The sequence below is a fragment of the Dipteris shenzhenensis genome, chromosome 16 (assembly GCF_047967505.1).
Source record: "Dipteris shenzhenensis isolate YYH24624 ecotype China chromosome 16, Dip_SZ_1.0, whole genome shotgun sequence".
Taxonomy (NCBI): domain Eukaryota; kingdom Viridiplantae; phylum Streptophyta; class Polypodiopsida; order Gleicheniales; family Dipteridaceae; genus Dipteris; species Dipteris shenzhenensis.
This window is the reverse complement of record NC_141611.1, coordinates 30,465,462-30,489,550: the sequence shown is the minus strand read 5'-3', so window position 1 is coordinate 30,489,550 and position 24,089 is coordinate 30,465,462. Positions and strand designations below refer to the sequence as shown.

The 24,089-nt window shown below is 40.6% G+C and overlaps 2 protein-coding genes across 2 annotated transcripts in view; both read right to left on the bottom strand.

Moving 5' to 3' along the window:
• LOC147892820 (uncharacterized) overlaps positions 1-24,089 on the bottom strand; it is a 132,655-nt gene that overhangs the window by 95,719 nt on the left and 12,847 nt on the right. The window lies entirely within an intron of this gene.
• Positions 8,374-9,390, bottom strand: LOC147892822 (microbial Terpene synthase-like protein 13). The gene has a single exon (XM_087386794.1). It carries the CDS (start codon positions 9,388-9,390, stop codon positions 8,374-8,376), a length of 1,017 nt encoding a protein of 338 aa, XP_087242920.1.

The window sequence follows — 24,089 nt, the reverse complement described above, 5'->3', positions numbered from 1 at the left end:
TTCTCTTCTCAGCTCATTAGTGATCTTCTTTTTTTCTTTTTTCCAGTTCATCATGTGGCTAGGAAGCTCTTCAGGCTCACCTGATCTCCAAGAGTCTATTTTTAGGGAGTTATATAACCTTTTAGGGTACCCTCCTAGTCCTGCGGAGTTATATGGCTACATGACGGTACTCTAAACACCCCCCAGGAGTCGGCACTACAAACTCCAAACCACCCCAATCCCACACTAGCTGAGATTACCTTAGTGGAGGAAGAGTACTAAGTAGCAGAAATGCATGCATCTTCTTCTTGAGTATATACTTTATGAATTTCCTTCCATGACACTGATATCTCATTGTTGTTGTAGAGAAATTACCGTAGTGATTTCATTTTTTCCATTTTTTGAGAAAATATGTAAACTTATTATTAATAGAGAGAACCCTTATCCAAAACATAGGATGGGGAAAATACAAAAACTCCTGCTCATGATAGACTCTAGTCTATCCATATGACAGCACTACTTGCTATTCAGTGGTAGTGATTTTCATATTTTAAGTTCTTGGCATGAAAATGGTAGCACATTGCAATTTTTGACCAATTATAGAAAACTTCACAAGTAATTAGTGCCCCTTCTATCCTCGGGGGGGTCACTCATCATATGTAACCCTATCACGTGAGTTCAACAGAAGGATATTTTTTATTTCTAAAATTTACATAAATAAATATACATAAGGGACTATTTAAAATAGTTTTGGAAAAAATTTACAGATTTGTATAGAAAAGGGGTACATTTTATTAATGAAAAATTTACAGATAAGGGATTTTAGAAATATGCCTTGAACGCACGTGGTATAGAGGGTTTATACATAGTGACCCCCCCGAGCTTCTATCCTCTGTTGTAACAATTTATATTATGTGGCATAAGCGTCAACATTGTTGGGTATTGCAGAATGCTATGTCCATAAGGCCTTCAATTATTTGAAATGACATGAGGAGGGCTTGCGCTGGTCTCCCTCAAGGCCAATCCAAAGTAGGTATTTAAGCACGTAAAGACAAGTTTGATGATGCACATTAAAACTCGTCAATATATACTTTCCCCCTTTTCATATCACATGGAGCTGCGTAGGCTGGTCTCTTTTCCTAGTCAAGAAAAATGTTTTTTTCCAACTCCACGAGATGTGATGTTGGGGTGCAGCTTGTAAGAAGATTGAATGATTCAAACCATATATATAACAAATCTGTGATCTAGGGATAGAGTCAAGGTGAAGGATATAGCAAACGTGTGATGGTGTGGGTCAAGGAACACCTTTGGGGTAGTTTCCAGGCCATGCAGTGGTGCGACCATTAATGGTAGTTCCCAAGGAGTGAATTTTGGATGGACTCCTTCCAAGTTCCAAGTTCTACCACCCAAGTGCATGGTCAATGCATGTTCCTGTGCTTTTTGGCCCTCCAAGGGTCTATGGAAAGGGGTTGGGTTACTCATGTCACATGTTGAGATTCCTTTGTATTTATTCAATGTTGACCATATTAGTGAGCTCCTTAGTGTCAATTTGGTGTTAGTTGTTAAGTGTGTTTAATGGTGATGTTCTATTTTTGGTGTGTTAGTAAACTATGGTTAGGTTATTGTAGGTTAGTCTTAAGTTCCTAAATGCTACTTCATACATTCTCTGCCTCTTTTGTTTTGTAGCTTGTGATGTGTATGAGAAGGGTCTCCACTTATCTCCCACTCATATTTAATGGTCCATCCTTCTCCTCTCCTCTCCTTTCACTCATATATCTTTCCCTATATTGATTTACCACCATCACTTGCTTTTCCCTCTCCCTCTCTCTTTCTCTCTCTCTCCCCGTTAGTTTACACCTTTCCTTTCCCCTTTACAAGTTATTGAAATTTTTTATTATAATATCTGTTGGAGCTACTTTAGGTTTTATATAAATGGAGATTTAGTAGTTGTGCAACCTTACAAAAATATTGGATGGCCTTAATGGGACCCCCACCTTGTTTTGTTAATGAGGGGCTTTTTTCAAGTTTCCTTTGTATAAAGTCAATAAGCCTTTGTTTGTTCTATTGATAATCGTAGTTAGTGGTTCTTTAAGTGGGTTCCTAATAGGACTTAAGGTAACTATGGTTAGTTGTTGGCCAAGTTGATTTAATCTTTGTTTTATATGCTATTATAGGTTCTCCTTCTTTGTCTTCACTTGTCTTGTATGACACCACCTTTATTAAAAGCATGTGATGTTATTTAGGAGGGTCTCACAACAACACAAAGCATTTATAAACATGCTTGATAGACGTGCAAAATAGCAGGTGCATCTATAGGCGTTGCTTGAATAGAGAAATTACGGGCATGTCTAATAGTGCGTCTAATAGCTCGTCTATTTGCACGTGTATTAACACGTCTATTAGCACGTCTACACTGAGAAAATACGGGCCCATCTAACATTTTATTTATCAGCGTGTCTATTTGCACGTGTATTAGCACGTCTATTTGCACGTCTACACTAAGAATTAGACGTATTTAGATGCTAAAGAATACAGAAAGTGAGATTTTGGTGTACATCACTGCTTTCCAAACATTGCCCATGATTACCAAAGCACATAATTTTAACAAAAACAACAATGATTTTTTGCAAGCCCACATATACAAGAATTAAGTGAGGTGAGGAGAATGAGACAATATGTAAAATAGTTTTGCCAATATCAATGATGGGCTACAATTCAATCTCATCCTCAATGAGATCAATCCTTGCCAAACTATCTACTTCAAAATCCAAACAAGTGTTTAGATCTACAAATACATTCAACCCACTACTACTTGTGCTACCCATGCGCTCATCGAAATCAGCATCACCAATGGTAGGCTTGTCCTCATGGGTAATGGCCTCAATATCTGTATCTCCTATCTCATGATCATCCTCCTCTCTCGTATCACCATCATCATCACCTCCATGGCCATGAACATCATCCATACGCTCCATATTAGTAAATGTACTATACATCACTTTGGAACGTGGCATAATAGGTATGACATGCCACCATCTATTATTATCCACCATTGGTTGATAGACAACCTAATTCAAACAAAAATACAATCATGTTATTTTCCTTGCATCGAAGGTATCAAATATTTAAAAGTGAGTATTTTTATATGTGTGGCAGTACCTATTCACATTGTTGCGGTAGTACTAATGTGTCCTTCCTACTTTGCCAAAACTTTGTGGAGTCAATAGTTACAAAGCCACTTGCATGGCATTTGATTGTTGCATTAGGGCCTCTTTCCACCATGTCCTTAAACCACTTTACATCCAAAACATATACAAAGAAGCATCAAAAGTCAAGTAAATAAGCAATCTAAATTATTGATAGCTCCTAACTTATGCATAACATTCTATATACCGACCTTGCTCATGCATCCCCTAGCATACTCCCATTCTTCCATTGTGATATGCATCCCCTCGTCTTTCTCTGCTTTCTCCATTTCATCAAGTAACCAATCCACATGAATATCCTTTGGAAGTGCTCTTAGATACTGAGGGTATGGCACACAAGATCTGTGGTGTGTACGAAAGAGGGCCCTTTCTTCTTGTCTTCTTGCCTTTGCATCCTCGTATCTTGTCACCCATCTTTTCATCACATCACTATTAAGCACGCAATAGAGGTTGATACTATTATGCAACTCCGTGTCTATTACTTTGTTGCATCCTTTCCCTTGAGGCACAATAGAGGTCATTCTTAGGTCTTCATCATCTCTCCATAGTCGTGGGAGAGAGCTATCCACATCAACAAGAAACTCAAAAATATATACAAGTGACTCTTGTACCAACAGGTCTTGCATTTTGTCTCACGAAGCCCTTCAAGGTCTTCATGAAGCGCTCGAGGAAGAACAACCATCATCCATGTATAGTACCGCATATAGCAATCTCATCCACCAAATGCACTATAAGATGTAGTTGGCTTGTGAGAATAGAACGTGGAAATGTCTCCTCCACTAAACAAACCACCTCCACTGACATAACTCGAGCATTCTCAAGTGTGGTGGGGTTTATTTCCTTTGAGCTCACATACCTAGAAGATGAAAAAGTACACCATATTAGCAATATGAACACCTTGCATGGAGCATTGATACGCATCATATTTGTATCATGTAAAGTACCTCACAAGCTCGCCCATCTTGTAAATACAATCTTTCACGTCCTTCGATGCACTACGAGAAATGCTAGTAGGTAGTATGAACTGAACCCATGAGGAGGTGGTTGATTAGTTGCTTATAATTATTCACTCACAAATTTGAAAGGAAAAAGATATTATGCACATAAAATACTTACTTGGAGCATCTTGTGCCAATCATGAGATTTCAAGCCATATAATTGCTCTACACCTCTTTTCTTGCTCTTTGTAAAGGCTCCTTTCAAACACCTCATGCATCCAGTGGGAGTACGAATCGTAGTAATAGCGCGCTTCACCGCCGCCATCTCTAGCTTTGATAACCTCCACAGTGCACGAGGTAAAAAAACACGCCCATTTGGTCTCTCTTGTGGCCAAGCTTCAGCATCCTCCCTGTGGTACATAGATCCTCCCTTATGCCTATAGAATCTCGTGTCCCATTCAAATGCTCCCAAATGGTAGATGCCACATTCTTAAAGATATGCCTATTCTCCATATTTTGAGATGTGATTGAGTATAATCCTGCGTGCACGATACATGTTTCCTCAACATCGATCACACATACATTTGGTTTTTTGCTCCAACCACATTCCACGATGGTGGATACGGAGGGATTCATCCTCACTGGAGCTACTTGTTAAAGATGACGACATCCTACAAACAAACAACCAAAAATTATTTGCTTTTCTTCAAATATTTAATTTAAAACTCTATGGCATGTCTAAAGGCACGTCTAAAACCGTGTCTGTCTGTTCTGTGGTGCGTGTCTATAGGCATGTTTAAAACCACATCTACTCTGTGTATTTAGATGCCGAATTACACGTGCTTATAGACACGCTTATGGATGTGGTTTTAGACGCGACTATAGATGCGATTTTTAAATCTACTTTTAGCATGCTTGCTTTGCTTTTCTTCACATAAGCTTCACGCGGCTTGCTTGCTTTGTTATTAACAGATCCATAGTCCGACACTTAAGAGGAAGGCACCCACACTTACTTCCAAGCTTACACTTAAGAGGAAGGCACCCACACTTCCAGGCTTACAAGAGAAGAGGGTGAACAAGGAAGAGAAGCAACTTTGAAGAAGGACAAGAAGCTTTCATACCTCTATCCAAGGTAAGTCTCTTTACGGTTCTTCTTTGGAAGTTGCTCTCTTTGGATTTGTCCTTTGTCGTATCCAAGAATCGGTTGATTTTGGTATCAGTGTTATGCTTTTGTGTCGGGCACATGTCCTTTTCCACTTTTTCGAATAGTCCGTCTGTCGAAGCGCATCTATAGAGGCATCTCAGAGTGCATCTAAAACCGCATCTACAGGCACGTCTATCAACACATCTAGCCTATTTATAGACACAAATAATCGCGTCTATAGACGCGCTGTTATATGCGAAAATAAATGCGCTTCTCAGACGTGTCTATAGATGCGCTCTGACAGTTTTAGACGCTTCGCTTCCCTTCCCTTCCTTTCTCTTCTCTTCCCTTCCCTTCCCTTCTCTTCTCTTCCCTTCCCTTTTCTCTCTCTTTTTCTCTTATTTTTCTCTTCTCAGCTCATCAATAATCTTCTTTTTTTCTTTTTTCCAGTTCATCATGTAGCCAGGAAGCTCTTCAAGCTCACCTGATCTCCAAGAGTCTATTTTTAGGGAGTTATATAGCCTTTTAGGGCACCCTCCCAGTCCTATGGAGTTATATGGCTACATGACATGTAATCTAAACACCCCCCAGGAGTCGGCACTATAGACTCCAAACCACCCCAATCCCACACCAGTTGAGATTACTCCAGTAGAGTCAGCACAGCCTAGCCAGCTACAAAACTGAGGCCCTTCCCCCATGCCGTCTTATGCCCCTTCCCCCATGCCATCTTATGCCCCTTCCCCCATGCCGTCAGGTGGTCCTTCTATCTCGCAAAGCCGTCGGCATACTCCTATGCAGTCGAGACTCGGTTCTTCAGCTACGAGTGGTCCACATAGCCCCGTGCAGTCTCCAGCTACGAGTGGCCAATGTACTAGCTCGACACGACACGGTAGCAGGCATAGTAGCAGGGAGAGCAGTGGGGGATGCATGGCACTGTGCTTTGGGAGGGGTGGCGATGGGGACGATGATGATTCAGATTATTTAGACATGCCTCCGGGTGATGGTACGATCTTCTATGACATCACTCAGACATGAGGCATCTTGATGGATGCACAAGGGAAGGACATCATGGCCTTCATGTGCTTTGTAATTGCTAACAATTACATAGATTCCTTTATCCACTACAAAGACCAGCCAAAGAGGTTTTAATGCATTTCTAATTGGTTCAAATTGCATGCTCAAGTATGTTGAAATTGAAGAAAATCCCGCACGGGTTTAAGGAATGTAACATGGCAGTATAGCCGTTGATTTTATCAAGGACGCTGTATTAGTTGTCTCTTTTTTCTATGTTCATAATAATACAGTGTCCTGTCAGGGGGAAAAGACTTCTTCCTTTTCCTAGGAAGTGGCCCATTTTCTCTAGTTAGGACTTTTCCTAGCTCCTCTCATTTGGAACTAGGAAAATGCCTTTTTTTTCCTATATAGTGAACGAGTAGAAGTTCCTTGTGAATGTTGAGACCTTGCAAGTCACTTATAACCTATCATAGACGAGTCACGCTATATCATCAATTCTTCATACACAACTATGACACATGGCAAAGTTAAAAAACCAAATTACTTGGCCGCAATAAAATATAAAATACAACCATTGCAATATCAAAGGTTAGAATTGCATGCTTATAGAATTATGAATTTGAAAAAAAATCCATTGTAGATAGGTCTAAGTACTCATTATCTCAAAAATAGATAACTCTAAGGGCCGAGGGACATATCCTAGCCCTAAGGTGAACATGTATATACTTTAGCTTCATCGCAATACAATATAGTATATAGTTAGTTATCTATTGTCCTTTCCAATCGCTCTCCCTTGGATTCTCCTACATAGTATTAGAGCCTCAGGTGCTCTATCCTTCATAGAGAGGGTGCAAGCTCGAGGGGTTCACCTTATAAAGTTTTTGTGTACCACGTGCATTCAAAAGGAGGGGTATTTTAATTCAACCTTCTGAAAAATTGTAACAGGATTACAATAACATGAGGGGTTTTTTAATTCAACTTTAGAAAAAAATCACTTAGTTCATAAGTAAAAAGGGGTGTTTTTACTGCCAAAAAATTTTTAGTTGAGGGATTTTTTAAATGCCCCTTGAACGCACATGATACCTAGGGTTTCTTAGTAGTGCATCCCCTGAGGGTGCAAGCCCTTACTCTTGTCAAGGTGCAAGCCCTTCATTCTATCAAGGCTAAAGCCCTCCTTCTTAAAGCATCTTCATCTTTGTTTAGCTTACCCTATAGATGGGTCAAAATGTATTAGTTGCATTGCATAGAGTAGGATTAGTCATCTCTTGTGTACTCCACACTCTCTCTTCTTGATCCTCCAGCAATGATGATGCTCATGGTGAACATAATAAAAATAAAAAGGAGAGAATGAAGTAGCACCCTAACATAGATGGAATTGAAAAATAAGAATGAGTTATAAAAATAGGAGTGTGTTGCTCTTGAAGAAACCTCCACATTACATGTGCAGTGGATCCAAGTCTTGTATGAAAGAGTGAGAAGAGAGGAGATGCTTCAGGAAAACCTTCGAATCCCTATAATGATAAATTTTTCAAGGTGGTAGTGTGGTCGCCACAAAATCTAGAGAGGACTACCTCATCCATGCGGAAAATTAATCTTAAATTTGAAAATAGAAAGTTTTAAAACCTACACATTTGGAGGCATTTTAGTTGTATTTTTTCTTAAAATGTGCATTAAACTTTCAATAGAAACCTTTAAAATTTTTAATTTATTAGTGGGGAGATTTTTTGAGTAGTGCATGGAGAAATGGAGGTTGGTTGCACACAATGCGATCGCACATGAAAAAGAAGCCAACAGAATTAAAGAGGAGAAAGAGCATGTGCTGCATATTGAAACCGGTGAGGGCTACCCAAAAACATTGAACCTATCTTGGACAAAGTATATAATTCATGGGATTTACTATAGTCTTCCTATTAGACGAGCAGGAGCGGCGGAGTATTCATGGTATACGTCTTCATGGTATTTTGTCCTTCAATATGAAGGTTAGGGCAGGCCTTCAAATTTAAGGGGTACTACTAACTATCAATTGCAAGAGCAGGAGCGGCGGAGTCGTCGACAACGGATCACTGCAGCGACGTGAGTATGTAGCTATAGATTAGGTGCTCCGTCCGCTTGAACCGTATCGTGCGCTGCCGTGTATCCAGTAAAAGTGCCCGCCCATCCAATTGCTCACACCCTCCACGTACATTTGAAGCCCGGCTTTCTCCATCAGGCTCGACTTCTTTATCTCGTTCATCAGCTGGACGCACTCCGCATCTTTGGCTTCGATCATCTTGCCAACTTCCAGAATCACATCCTGCAGATCAGCATGAGAAGATTTGGACCCTAAGTACATGACCGAGACGATGTTTAGGAAATCGCCTTCGAGAAACTCCTTCTTGAAGGATATGAGGTCATTCATCAAGCACATGTTGATTCCTGCCGCTTCCTGCAGCTGGCGGATGAGTGGATTCTGCACGGTTTCGTGGTCGAACATGATCCCCAGACTGTACTCTATGAGGATACAGAAGGGCAGCCAGCCTCCCGCTGCTAGGCGGATGGAAAGGTAGGTGTCTAGATCGGGAAGGCTTCCGGCTTGTCGATAGGGAATCTGCCTTCTGTTCCCATCGAGGTAGGCCATGAAAACTGGGATGAAGCGGGCTTGCTGCGCTGGCGGCATCGTCTCGCAGAACTCGCTCCACCACTCGGCGGCCGTCTCGGTCAGCACCCGTGTCACAGGACACGATGACTTTACGGGCTTGCTAGTTAAAACACCCGTGATGGAGTGCAGAAGTTCATCGGCCGCAGACGGGTCGCCTCCCTTCTCCTTGGGATCGTCCAGGACGCTGTCGAATATGAACAGCCAGGCCATGTATTTCACGATGGGAGCCATCTTTTCGCCCACGCTGTTGGCAAATGCAAGGCATGTAAGCAGATGAAAACGAGACTGAAGAAGAAGCTCTATGCGGAAAGACTCGGGACTAGGGGAGTTGCCGAAATTGCTAAAGCGGACTAGAATCCAGGCATCCCCCATCTCTTGCAGTCGAGAGCAATCGGGATAGTTGTTCCAGGGGAAGGAGCATTGGACAGGGGGGATCGTTACGTTTTGGACGTTTAGTTGCAAGTTCTGCATGGTCTGAGGAGGGGCTGATCTCTCCATGAATGGAGAGGTGCGAGATACTAACGAGACAGATAATTGGGAAGGATACTGAGAGAGAGAGAGATCTTATGAAATTTGGCGCAACGCATCTCTTTTTATAAAGAAATCCCCCCTCGTCCCCCCGCATGACACGCTTAAACGTGACATGGATTTCATTATCATTTCGGTGTTTCTTTGTCAATTACCAATGCTTGGAAAGTCTTATTTCACATGTTTAAGCGTGACATGGATTTTAATCTTCATTAAGGTGTTTCTCTCTCAATTACCAATTCTTGGAAATCCTTGAATGGAGATTTCTTTCTTTATATAAAGTAGGTATATACCATATTTGAAATCAATTACCAATGCTTGGAAAGTCTTGAATGAAGAATTTTTTTCACTTTTTAATATAAAGTAGATATGTACCATATTTGAAAAAGGAGAAATGGACATTTTTTTCATACTTTTATATAAAGTAGGTATATAATATGTATTTTTTGTTAAGTGCAAAATTTAAGCATGTTCTAATTTCCATTGTCCAACCGATACAAACCTCATTTAAAGTGCCTATAGTGTATTATTTAAACTTTTCTGGACTTCTTAGAGTCTCTATGAGCGAATAACCCATGCTCTCAATTTTGACTCACTATTTTCATGGAAGATCCATGTTTGATCATTTCCACATAGTGTTCAGAATACGGGGATGCTCTCATTGACAAAAATATTGGCATTTCTGCTCTACTTAAATGTGCCATACAAAAAGTATCAAAGTTTTATAGTAATGATTTAGCTTTATGATACAACGTGCTCTCTCTCTCTCTCTCTCTTTCTCTCTCTCTCTCACACACACACACACACATCATAGCTAGTAATAAAAGTGTTTTCCAATAATAGCCAACCTGGTCTCTCTCTTTCGCAGAGTATCACTCTATCTTTGTTTCTCTTTCTGAAGTGCAAATGAATAAATCATTGAAGGGGGGCCATAATCTAACTCTCTCTCTCTCTCTCTCTCTCTCTCTCTCTCTCTCTCTTATACACACACACACACACACACACACTTTTTTTATAGTGAAATCTTATATTTCTATGTGGGAAACCTCAAAAGAGGTGAAAGCCCACCATGAAGTACAAAAGTTAAAAGATTACAAGTAGGCCTCCGGAAAAAGCCAAGAGGCTAAGTGAAAACTAGAAAATGGAAAAAGATCACAAGTCACCACGGGGAGTATCCAAAAGGATATCCTCCAGGATGAGATTGTTTGCATGCAAAAACTATTGTAAAGGAACTGCACCACCATCAATAAAGTGAAGGTGCTTTTTACCCTTGTGTTCTTCTTGAGATAAGCGAGCACCCAAAATTTTTGAATCACAGGGTCAAAAACCTACTTCAACTAGGGATGGAAAGTGTCTAGGGAGAAAGGAGAGGTAGGTGCAAGATTCGACTCGGTGTCTATAATCAGTCTAGCAGAAGCATCCATAGTATCAACCCCAGTCTGAGTATCCTTGTCTACATTTAGTGCCAGTACACTATTATGAACTGTATCCAAAGGAAAAAGATCCACTTTGTAGCTCAAGAGACTATGTCTCAATATCCGGAGAGGCCTGTTGAATGTCAATTCCAACCAAAGAGGGCTATTGAGTTGAAGAAGGCTCTTGAGAATTAGAAGCAGTGACACCAAAAGATTGAGAAGTTTTTGTATCCGACATTGACAGGGCCTGGAAAGGATTTGACAAAGAAACCAAAGGAGAGGGTGAGATGATCTCTTTTCCAGGAGGGTGTTACCCATCTCCATTCTTTTCTTGTGGTCTTCAACTGTTGCATCTTGTCTAGCTGAAGAGGCATACTAGAAGTGTGAGGAACAGAGAAAGAGATGTTTACATTAGCAGATTGACTTGATTGCAAAGGGCAACTCCGAGCAAAATGACCAATTTGTCTACACCTATAGCATGCATTTGGGAAGGAAGAAAAAGATAAGGGAATGCGAAGTGGATGCGCAAGACCATAATCAATATCCAAGCATGAAGGAACCGCTGCTCCATATCCCATGAAATGCAAATTCGGATATCTCTACTCTACACCAAAAAATCCAACTTGGAAAGATGAAGAACTCTCCCGAGAAGAGTTGCAAGAGATGAAATAAGCAGGAGAAGAGGTACCGGCAAGGCCTTCAAAGTGACCCAAACATGACAAAAGCGAAGGAGATTTTTATCAGGGTCAAAAAGAGGATCCCATGGCATAATATAAGCAAAGATCCTAGCACCATGGACCCCTACCTTGCTGACCAAATCATCAACTGTATCTGTATTAACACAACGAGCAAAATAAAAAACCTTGCCAAGGAAGATAAAGGAGTCAATTTATCCATTCCCATAGCCGTTGTCGACCAAGCTCGAAGCATGGAGGCACTCATAACTCGGCCCATGAAATAAAGGCAAATACCATGCTTTTGTGCTTGAGAGATACTTTGAAGGAGTGAATCCGAAGGCGCAGCTCGATACAACGAAGTAGAATTTTAAGGTTGAGCAATATAATCTTCACATAAATGAGCAAGCACATCTAAGTGCACGGATGACGAAGTCGGAAAGCTTCCAAAAGCCAAATTCTGTGTCTTATCAGGCTAAGAAAAATCTAGAAAATGAGCAAGGCACTTGCTTTTGTTGGAACGAGGGAAAAGGCCATACGAATGCGAAACAATAGAATGAAAAGAAAAAGGAGAAGTTGTGACCAACGAAGCCGGAGATGATTGAAAAGAAAAAGGAGAGGCTATGACCAACAAAGCGGGAGAGGACAAAGGTACACGCGATGAGGAGCTAAGAGGCACTAAGGAGCTGAGAAATGGGATAGGTAAGGAACTGAGAGGCAGGACTGTCATATCAGGAGACGAAACAAAACTACTGGGACAGGTAAGGAGCTAAGAGGCAGAACTGCATGGAAACAAAACGGGACAAGGAAAAAGCTTAGAGGCAAAAGTGCAGGGAACCGAAATGACAGGCGAGAAGGGAGATGAAACGACAGTCGAAAATAGGAAAGGAGGCCATCGTGAAGCTCCTCCACACACACACACACACAGAGAATAAATTTGATTAGTAAATGTATCTCACACACATAGACACTTATTTCTTTACACACGAACACACACACACATGCACACACACACATGAATACTTCCCTAAGTATGTATTATTCTTTTATGTACCCTCGTGAAATCTTCCCTTTACACTTTCTTTTTAACCACCCCACATACCAAGCCCACTAATCGTCCCATACCTCCTCTAATCCCTTCTTAACCCATGCACTCATTCACTCCTTACTCCACTTGTGACTTAAATAAACTCACATGAAAAAATCATCCATTCACTTAAGAATCAATATGGTTGTCTATATTCCTAGATAAAGCAATAACAATGTGGGGAAAAAAGGCATTACCTGTCAACCCAAACATAACTATGATGTTCTAATGCCTAGTTTGTTTGGATGGTGGCAAGTAAATGGACCCTGACCTTGGAACCCAGATTTGACATATTTTTCCAATATTATGTTTGTCAAACTCAATATTATTAAAAAATTATTTATTTTGATCAAAATTTTTGCAAACTCTAGTTGCATTTTTCAACTTAAATGTCTCAAACATTTTTTCCTTATATGTTTCCCTTTTTTTAACTTTTTATCCAATTGATGGAATTAATTGTATGGCTCAATTATTGATGGGACTTTTTAATCGAAACACACACACACATTTTCTATACTTTACACACACACACCCATACACACAAACTCCCTTCCTCACATTTTCTTATCTTTGTTAACCCCCCTAACTTGGTTTTCTCCCCCCTTGGTAGCCTCATTATTTGATAACCCCCCTAACCTAGTTCTCCCCCCTTATCTTTGATAACCCCCCTAACTTGGTTCTCCCCCTCATTTTTCTTTTTGGAAAATTGTCTATAGAAGATACACTCACCCTCTTCTTATACTCTAATGTAACCATTCAGCTTGAAACAGATGGACCAAACCTAAAACAAACCCACCTCACTTAGGTCTCTTTGTATTTTCCTGCCACTTTTTCTCTATACCTTCTGATTCTCGCTTATTTCCCCCCCTACTTATTGATGGATTTCTCTTTCTCTCTCTCTCTCTCTCTCTCAACCCTCTTTCCTTGGACTATTTAAACTAACCTTCCCCCCTCGGTTTCTATGCTTACTACTTGTATAACACAAAACCCTGTCCCCCCCCCTCTTTTTTTATCCCTATGTAAAATTTTCTCTTTGTATCTTCTAACCCCTATCACCTAACCCCATTCCCTAAACCTAAAACCAACACTACTACACACGGATCCTATTGTGACATTTAAGTACCGATGTTTAGCATGCACAGGGTGCTAATTATCGGTATTGGAAGCACGCCTTGTGAAGCATCGCTATATAGCACTTTAGGCAAACGTCACTATATAGCGACGATTTTTAAAGTCGCTATATAGCGACGTTTATCAGAATTGTAAGTGTCACTATATAGCGACACTGAAATACTTTTTTATAGCGATGTTTTACAGAGAGCTTTTTTTCTCATATTGACCTTAAAAGTTAGTTTTCTCCAATGGCAAATTTTTTTTAATTTTCATACGTGTTTGATCTTTTGAGAGAATAAAAGTATGAGCATGTACATCAAGCCTTTGAAGCTCATATATTCATGTCCAAGTTTGAGATGAAAAAAATCAATGAAGAGCATTTACATCAACGGTTTCATCTTGAGCCAAGTCTAATGCGCCACACAAGTCTATCTCTAACTCTATACTAAGTTGATCTCCTATATCATCATCATACTCTAGCATTGTACGTTCACCTAAAAGTACTTGATCATCTTCTTCAATAAAGTGTGGTGATTCTTGATGATTGTTGTCTTCTTCCTCAATATCGTGATCTCCATCTTCCTCCCGTGCGATGTCATTATGCGAATCTTCCTCTTGGCTCATATTGTGATCTTCATCTTCTTCACTAGATTCATCTGGATCAATTGGATCTGGCATTGGTAGTGGCATTTCCATATCCACATCTCTATCTTCAAAAATTTACTTACTTCATGGTGCAACTTGGATCACGTACCACCATCTTGGATCACAACGATCCGGATGAAAAACCACCTATAATGAAGATGGGTGCCAAATGTCATCAATTATATATATGAAATTATGCTTAAGCACATGTATCAATGGATCTTTAAAAATGAAAGCTTTGATTAATTAAATCATTAGTATGCACCTGCTCACATTGCTCGGGAAGAACAAAAGTATCACTTTCATCGGTCCAAAGTTTGGTGGAGTCTATTGCAAAGAAACTGCTACTATCTTTTCTCACTATTGCATGGGGACCGTTGTAAATAGTTCTAAACCATTTTACATCAAGAATGAAAATACTAAATCATCTGAAATCAACTTCATAGATTTCGCGTATGGTTCCACAATAATCCAACTGTGAGGAGAGAAGATTGGTATCCGAAGCACTTGCTCAGCTATCTTGTGTGAAGTTAGCCATGTCTCCACAATCATACGTGACTCTCTTTGAATCGATGCATTCCACGTGAAAATTTCATCCATATGACCATAATGCACTGTACTTTTTGTACTAAAAAGAGCATCATTAAAACAATGAAGATGCATCTACGCACTCGTTTATTATCTCTGCATCACGTTCGGCTTTACGCAGAGCTAGTTGTAGCCAATCAAGTGACATGTGAGTGGGGAGAAGAGCCAGATCTCGTAGATATGGTTGCGATCGCTTGTACATTACTTTGAATCTCGTCCTTGCATTTATTCTTTTTTGCTTTGGCCGCTTCATATCTCTCAATCCACTTCTGCATCTCCTTGCTATTGAGGATACAAAACCTATTGAATTTCTCCATTTGCTCTTCACTCATCTTTCTTTCAATCCCTTTTCCTTGGGGAACCTCGCCAATGATGCGATCATCATCCTTGTTATGCCAAGCTTGCGGCATATCGGGATCCGTGGATGTAAGAAACTCCGTGATTTATACTAATGACTCTTGCACAAGCCATCCCTCTGCCATGCTTTCTTCTGGTCTTGCTCTTTGTCTTACAAATCCCTTCAAAGTTTTCATAAACCGCTCGAGAAAAAACATCCACCGACTATGAATGGTACCTGCAATAGCCACCTCATCAACTATGTGCACAAGCAAGTGGACTTGAGTTGTCATAATGCTCGAGGGAAAGTGCTTCTCAAGCAAGCATACGGCTTTGATGGATTCCACCCTAGCCTTCTCGATGCTCGATATTATGCAGATCTCTTTTTGAGATATCCACCTATTTCACATGCCCATGTAAGATATTTTCATAATCAGTCTACAGATTATTCAGCTTAAATTGAAGAAAATGCAATCAATGCGATTCTATAGTAAGCATACCTCACAATACCACTGATCTTGAATATAGCATTTCTAACATCTTCTTGTAAGCACCCTTTTATTATAATTAGGAGGATGAACTATCAAAGCAACAAAGAAGTCATGTCAACAATATAACATAATCATAATTATGCTAACGCATCGTGATTATCGGTACACTAATTCTATAGCTTAGAATACCTGTAAGACCTTGTGCCAATCATGGGACTTGAGCCCACTAAGCTTATTGTCCTTTGAAAATGCTCCTTTCAAGCAACGCATGTACCCTGTGGGTGTTTGAAAAGAGGAAATGTCCGCCTTGACCGCTGTCTCCTTCCTCAAAGAGAGGATCCACTTTAATGGACAAGGGGGGAAAATAATGGAAAATAGCACCAATTTTATTACAACCATGTGGTCTGCATGCCCAATTTTCATTGTGCCCAAGAAAAATAAATAGTTGCAGATTTGTGTGGATTACCACAAGTTGAATGCGGCCACAGTACCAGATCCTTTCCCTCTACCATACATCAACTCAATGCTTGATGAAGTGGTGGGTCACGAGGTGTACTCCTTTCTAAGTGGGTATAGTGGGTACAACCAAATCCAAATGGCTCTCGAATATCAGACAAAGATAGGATTCATCACATCATGGGGAGTATATGTATGTACAGGCATGTGGTTTGGATTGTAGAATGCTCCCTCCAATTTTTAGCGAGCCATGTAGGAAATTCTTGGCTCATATTTGATGGAGTTCATGCAGATTTTTTTGGATGACCTCAGCATGTTCGAAACGTTCACCGAGAACTTGGAGCATTTGCAAAAGTGTTTTCAGCAGTGTTGGGAGGTGTCAGTTTGAATCCCATGAAATGTGCGTCTGTAGTACGAAGCGACTGACTCCTAGGTCATGTCATCTTGGCTAAAGGAATTGCGGTTGATCTAGACAAAGTGGCAATGATCATGCAAGCGCCTGCACCAAGGATGCCTAAAGAGTGCCTGCAGATCTTGGGTCAGATCCTATTATGGATAAAGGCCCCAAAAAGTTGCATGTACCTTCTGTTTGCCATGGAGAAAGCTTACGACAGAGCAAACTGGGATTTTTTAGAGGGTACTCTTTCTCGCTTTGGTTTTTCAAATGCATGGATTAGAGGAGTATCCTCTCTCTACAGATCAACCCATAGCTAGGTGCTTATGGGGGGGTAAGAGGGGACAGATTTCAGATCGGTAGATTAGTCCGCCAGGGATGTCCTCTTGCCCCTTTAGTGAGTTAGCAGATGATACGACTGTTTTTTTGGATGCCTCCCCTAGGACACTCACTTCCTTCCAGACAGCCTTGGATTTATTTTGCACGGCTGTAGGTGCACACATTAATTGGCATAAATCCAATGGTTTTTGGATTTGCGATGATGACACCCCGGATTGGGGTAATGATATTGGTTTCACTTGGGTACAGAGGGGTGTCTCTGTTAGATATTTGGGCTGCCAGGTTGGAGTGGGCATCTCTCCTTCACAATAGTTTGCTCCGGTGTTGGAGAGCATCATAAGAAAGCTCCTTTTCCGGAGCTCAGCCATACTTGACTTGGCATCCAAAGTGGTGGTGGTTAACCAGGTTCTTCTAGCCATAGCATAGTTTGTATGCTCTTGTTGGTGCCACTCTATGGATTGTATCACTCAGCTCAAGAGGCCCGTACGGAATTTTTTATGGAGTGGTCTAGATGGCACAACTGATGTTATAGCCAAGGTGGCTTGGAGACCTTGATTCTTTCTACAAGAGAAGGGGGTTTGAATATCATTGACCCGGATCTATAGTGCAGAGCTTTACTCTACAAGGTCATTGTGAGAGGACTTACACCAAGACAAGAGCCTTGGAAGGACTTTTTTATCAGATGCATACAGTCTCGCACACCCACTTCAGGAGATGATTGGATACACAATACCAGATGGGTTTTCACCACAGCCCACCTCAGATCTCCTTCTTCCCCTCTTATGGTTACTATACTAAAAGCATGGGCCAGTTTCAAGAGTACTCTTGGCAGGATTCCCCCGTCCACCCGTGAAGAGATTGAAAGGCAGCCTATCATGTGGAACGATAGTATTTTGGATGAGCATGGCGGACCACTTGGAGCTTCTCTTTACATGCAGTGGCCCAGATGGGAGAGGGGTCCTGCATCTACTCTGGGAGCATGGAAAGCCTTAAGGAGGCTTCCTGTAGACCGTCAGGCCCAGGTGGTTCATAATCTCAGAGGGAGTGCAGGGAGAATTCAACAGATTGATGCAGCCTTGGATTGGGTGGACACAGATGACATGCCTATTACTTTTTCCACCTGGATGGGGGCATTTTCGAGATCGGGCATTCCTTTGCAAGTGATTGCTTTACGGAACACACATGAGGATGCCCTAGTCTTTGATGTTTCTTCGGGGGGCAGGTTGTCCAAGTCCACAGATGATATATTGTTGGAGGTACCGTTTCAGCCAGTTAGGGTAGTGGGCTTCATGGAGCATGGCTCTCTTTCATAGTGGTACTTGGATCCTGACCTGCTACTCATTGCCCTGGGCTCATGGAGGCTGTGGCTCTATGGAGGTGTCCCAATTAAGTTTTTGCAATGGGACCCTGGGGAATGGGAGTGGATAGATGAAGGGCACCGAGAGAAAGGCATCGCCTTCTTTCGTTACACGGTTAGTAATGCCAGGAAATCCCAGCTCAGCTGTAGGGGTTGGAGGCCCACTTATTATAGTGGAAGGTCATTTGTATAGGCAATATAATGTTCTTCCACTTGTAACCCAGATTTCGTACAAAGATTCTGCCATGGAAAATTTCTTTATAATCCTAAAAATATTCTCTTTTTAGGATTCAACAATATTTTTGTCTCTTGTAATACCTTCTCTCATATATCATTTGATGTTAAAATGTTGTTCATATATTCTTGAACCTTCTTAAGGAGTTCTAATCTAAATCTTAAACACACATACAAATATTGCCATCAAGGACTAACACTACATCTTATGGTTATTCTTCAAATCGCTCTACAGTGGCATACTGATCTTGTGGACCCAGGATACTCCAATAATCTTCCTATTCCTAGTCCAGTGGCTTTAGCCATTCCCACTCAAGATTCCCATTAACTGATACGTGCACAAGCGTGGATGTTTTCTGCCTCACAATCTTGGCCGTCTCAACACCTGATTTATTTATCAAGTGGCTTCTTTTTAAGAAACTAAGAAATTTTCTTATGAATGATTTAGTCTAGGAAGGTCATTTACGGGCAAGATGTTAATGTTTACCTCTGTTGTGAAAGTCAAGTTTCTTGTAATTCCTCCACCTTCTCTTCCATGATCTGATCTCGCCTTCGCTCTAGTAGTTGAGCCTTTCTAGGCTCATATTGTTGGAATCAGAGAATTTCTAACTTCTACTATAGTTTGGGCTCTCAAGTTAGAGCCATAATCAGCATTGTAACTATATTTTTTATTATTTACAAAAAACAATGGAGAATCGGTTTCTTTGCTCTTGTAACAATTTTTCATTCAAAGTTTGTAATACATACATCCATATTCATGAGTCAAGTCTCTCTCTCTCTCTATCTCTCTCTCGCGCTCTCGCTCTTGCTCTATGGATTACAAACTAGAGTCTCAAATATAGATGAATTTCATTAAACGTCATTATGCATTACAAACTTGCAAGAGTACAATTTGCCTCAAGTCAACTAGGAGGCTCCAAAGTTTGTAAAGGATTCTCAGGTCCAACATCAGTAAATGGATGGGGAAGGGGCTAACGATCCTCAGGTCCAGGCTCAGTAGTTTGAGGGGCTGGAGGAGGGGCTTAATGTCCAAGTCTAGTGGATTGTGGAGGCATCTAAAGCTAGGCATCATGGTCCTTTAGTCATGTCAAAGGAGCCTCATCCTACTCTGGAGTGAGGTCCTCCATCACTTTTGAGCTCTGTCCCTCATCTAATTTTTTAGATCTTTCCTCGGTGCTTTTCTCTTGTGGTAATGAGGATGCATATTTAAGGAGATCTACAATCATCCTAGCTCTGAAGTTTAACACAAATTGATCATCATAGCTTTGTTCTATCATCTGTAGAAACACGACCAAAAATTTAGTTTCAAGCTATGTGTTATATTATGTTATGTATAAATTTTAAATGCGTCAATAATGTACTTGCCTCCATTGTATCTCCTGACAAAAAATCCTCCAAAATATGCTTGTTGTTTATAAGGACCCTCCATCCACAAGAGTGGGCATCATACTGTTGTGGTGTCTGTGAACCATCCAGTCGCTTGTAAGCATAAAATTATTCTAATTAATTTTAAGAAAGTATTGAGAGGGCAAAGGATTTTATGTCTTACGTCCAAATCCAACGGTTCAATTGCTCCCAGCTTAAATGAATTTCTTTTGTAGAAAACGATCACAAAAGATAGTCTCTTCATACCACTACAAGTTGCATATGTGAGTGTGAACAACTTTCTACAAAAAAAAATACTTTGTTATTTTAAAAAATTACGATACTTATTTTATGCATTCAAAAATTCACTTATAGATCGATCTCTGGATCAGTATCTATAACTGAATTGAAGCAGAAGCATCCTTTTGATGGCAGCAGATGGATACAAGCTAAGCTCAAATGTCGACTTCATTTGACAAATGTGGTAAAGAGTAGCATTTGTGGATTGAAAATAATAATCTATCTCCTTATGCACTCTGAATGGTAAAAGGGATGATAATTAGGGTCATTGATTCAAAATTGCAATATGTGAACCACTTCGCAAGTTGGTCCACCGACTCCCTAGGATCCCTCATTTTGAAGGAGATAGCTGGGTCTTGAATCTCCTCATGTAACTTGTTTTTGAGTAAGCTGCAAATCAACAGAGGAATTCAGAATAGTGTTCAAAATAAGTGGTTGTCTAAATCGATATATAAAAAGAAAAACGTACCTGAGTCGTGCAAGGATAACTATATCGATAACTTGTCCTACTCTGTTTGTGATTTCTTTGAGACAATCTTCTATTAGGATAAACTCTTTGATTGACTCTACATCTACAAAACTTATCCTTACAGCAGGTCCCAGTGTATGTAGACACTCGAGAACATGTAGCTCTAGCTTTGCAGTATCTAGATTAGTGGACGAGGTACGAAGACACTTGGTTTCCTTATATTTATTCCTCTACACCTCCTCGAAGGCTGCTTTTGCTCTTGTTTTTATTCCATGAGTCACTTGAGTGACCACCTCTATAGCCACCTCATCTTGTTTTGGCGTTCGAGTAGGTGGTATAAGCAAAATGTTTCTCATCTTCATGTCTGTCATATTTGTAGCCTTCAGGAGTTTGTCATATCTCCATCTCACCATCTTCAAAGTGGTGATATCTTTTGCCATGATTGTCACCCTATGGTTGTGGGCTGCAAGAAGAAATGTATCTTGGAAAAACTCTATGAAAAAGTCCTCAGCAACTACCTGCAATGCCCAAATAGCTGTTCTTTGCCACCGGTATTCAAGGCCTATAAAGTTCATATCATCACAAACTTCCCTAACAAGCCTTTGAAAAGGAGCCTTGGGAATGCATAGTCCCATGGCATTTTGGGCCCTTCTTATCTCCATTAAAGTATTGACCTTCTGTGTAAATGTTCTCATTTTTGCTTGTTGGAGAAGATGCATTGGCTTCCCTTTTCTTGGATGTGAATCCCGTCCTCTAGATGTTGCCAATTTTGCTATCGGGGGACCCCTGTCCATCTTCTTGGCAATAACCTTCATCCTTCCCATTGGAATTTATGCTAAACTGCACCTGAGATCATAAAACGTAAGTCCGAAGTTCTCTCTCTCTCTCTCTAACCTCTGATGCAACTATCCCCGCTATCCTTTGATGCAACTATTGGTGGATAGCATAGAGTAAACTCTACAATCAATCTAGCATCCCCACCTAGATTGAAGCTGCTATGCTTCCTTCCTTAGCATCCCCACCCAGCAATTCTATCCTGCTATCCTGCTACTTGTTTTGGGGTTTCATGGAGTAAGTTGATTTGCATCAGTCCAAATCTTTTGGTAAGTTTCTGGTCTCTTTCATGAATGATAGAGTGAATAAATGTGGAGATAGTGGGACAGGGAATTACGGTTATAGAGGATGCTTAAAGTTATTGGAGAAAATTCCTCACAACAAAGAAATAATGAGAAAAGCACTTATGTGGTAACATATTTCTGTATTGCAAAACAGAGTCATTACAGATCGGGGCCCTGTGTATGGACCATATAAATTGTAAGAAAAGATTCAATATTGTGGATGCCTTAGATCAAGCACCGGCATGCTTACTCTTCTATGAAGCACATATTGCTTTCAAGTACGAGCAAAAGAGAGTGAGCCTTTCTTCACCTTGTGGGGGGGGGAATGCCTTGACTTTCATACTTGACATTTCCCAAATTCCTCTTAATGAGAGTGTAGGGTTGTCCAAAGATGTTTCCATATCATAGGTATGCAAGTATGCATTCAGTTGTGACTGCAACTAGTTTTGGCATTGGTACATAATTGCTAAAAATGTAACCATAGCATCAAGAAATTGGAGTTAATCAATTGGAAACGGTTAAACCTTAGCAACCTCTCACTTTTGCCTCTCCATATCCCTCTCTTTCTCTCTCTCTCTCTCTTAGTTCTGTCTCTTTGTCTGTCTGCCTATCTACCCCCCCTTCTCTCTCTCTCTCTCTCTCTCTCTCTCTCTCCCAATTATCCCTGTCTTCCTGTCTGCCTCTCACTTATGCCTCTTAGTTCTCCCTCTCAGTTCTCCCTCTCAGTTCTCTCCATATCCCTCTCTTTCTCTCTCTCTCTTTCTCTCACTTTTGTCTCTTTGTCTGTTTGCCTACCTGCCTCTCTCTCTCTCTCTCTCTCTCTCTCTCTCTCTCTCTCTCTCTCTCTCTTTTTCTCTCTCTCGATTATCCCTCTCTAATTTATCTACTTGTCCCCCCCCCTCTCTCTCTCTCTCTCTCTCTCTCTTTCAATTATCTCATTCTTATCTCTCAGTTTTCTCCATCTGTGTGTGTGTGTGTGTGTGTGTGTGTGTGTGTGCAATTTCAAGACAAACATTATCCATCTTAGACTTATTGATCAAGACAAATTGTGATAAGCTAATCTCTACAAAAAAAGTTTAAAATACAAAGTGTAATCTCTACAAAGTGTAATTTTGCTCAATTATAAATACCGAATGATATTGAAGGAGCTCCACTCACCTGCATCCATCCACAACAAGGACAAGTCATACCAAGAACCTTAGATTGTGGGACTGCAGGCTTCAAAGCACAACTCCACTTGTTATCGATGTCACAACACCATAAGATATAAATAATAGCAAAACTTATCGACCTTGGATGGTGGTGCATCGTGTGGCACCCCAATGTTTGAGTCACAGGTATCTAGATGCTCCATGTATTTCTCTTTCTAGAACTGGCATTATACAAAATTCCCAATATGGGGTAATGAGAAAATTCCTTTCATAATTTATAAGATATCCCCATCAGAAGAAAAAATGGTCGCTTTATTGCATAGATCATAGTCATATTCAAACGGTAAATAATCATACTGGCATAAGTATACCGAATACGGTTTTTACCTCAACGTCTTTGATCAGTGTGGATACGCACGCTCTACTATTAGTCTTGGCTTGAGCTTTTTGCTTGTCTCTCCATCTCTCATGAGTTAGAACCGTAGCAAAGGATTCGAGCCAAGTTGAACGTAACTACTTTGATAACGGTACTGTTCTTTTACGACGCCATCATCCATAAAGTCTTTGAGGAATTTTTGGCCACCCTTCATGTAAGGCTACGGTCTTCCCAACGCAGTAGCTACCACTATACCGGCCAAATATGGGAGGCAGCAATGGTGAGGGAGGCTTCTATGCAGTGCACTTGTAGCTAAGCCGATCACGTAAGGGAGGTAGTAATGTCGATAGAGGTTGCATCATACATGGGAGGCAACAAAAGGCAAGGGAGGCTACATAGGCTAGGGACGTAGATCAAAGCCAGAGGCGTACAGACCTTATGAGAAGCTACAAAGCCATGGAAGGTAATTTATAGCAAGAATAGGAACTCAACCGACGCAGTCGGTTCATCATCCACGACCTTTCGTTCTTTCACGATCATTTTCACGTAAGTCACGTTATTTTTGGGCTTTGCAATTTTAGGACTTTGTAATTTTTGGGATTCACATAAAACCTTTATAATGACATATGATCCCATAGGCACCCACCAAGATTTAATAATTCCAAAAAAGTAAACACATAGGATCCCATAGGCTCCGATAGCGTTGGTAAGTCCAGGATTAATATCTTAAGAAT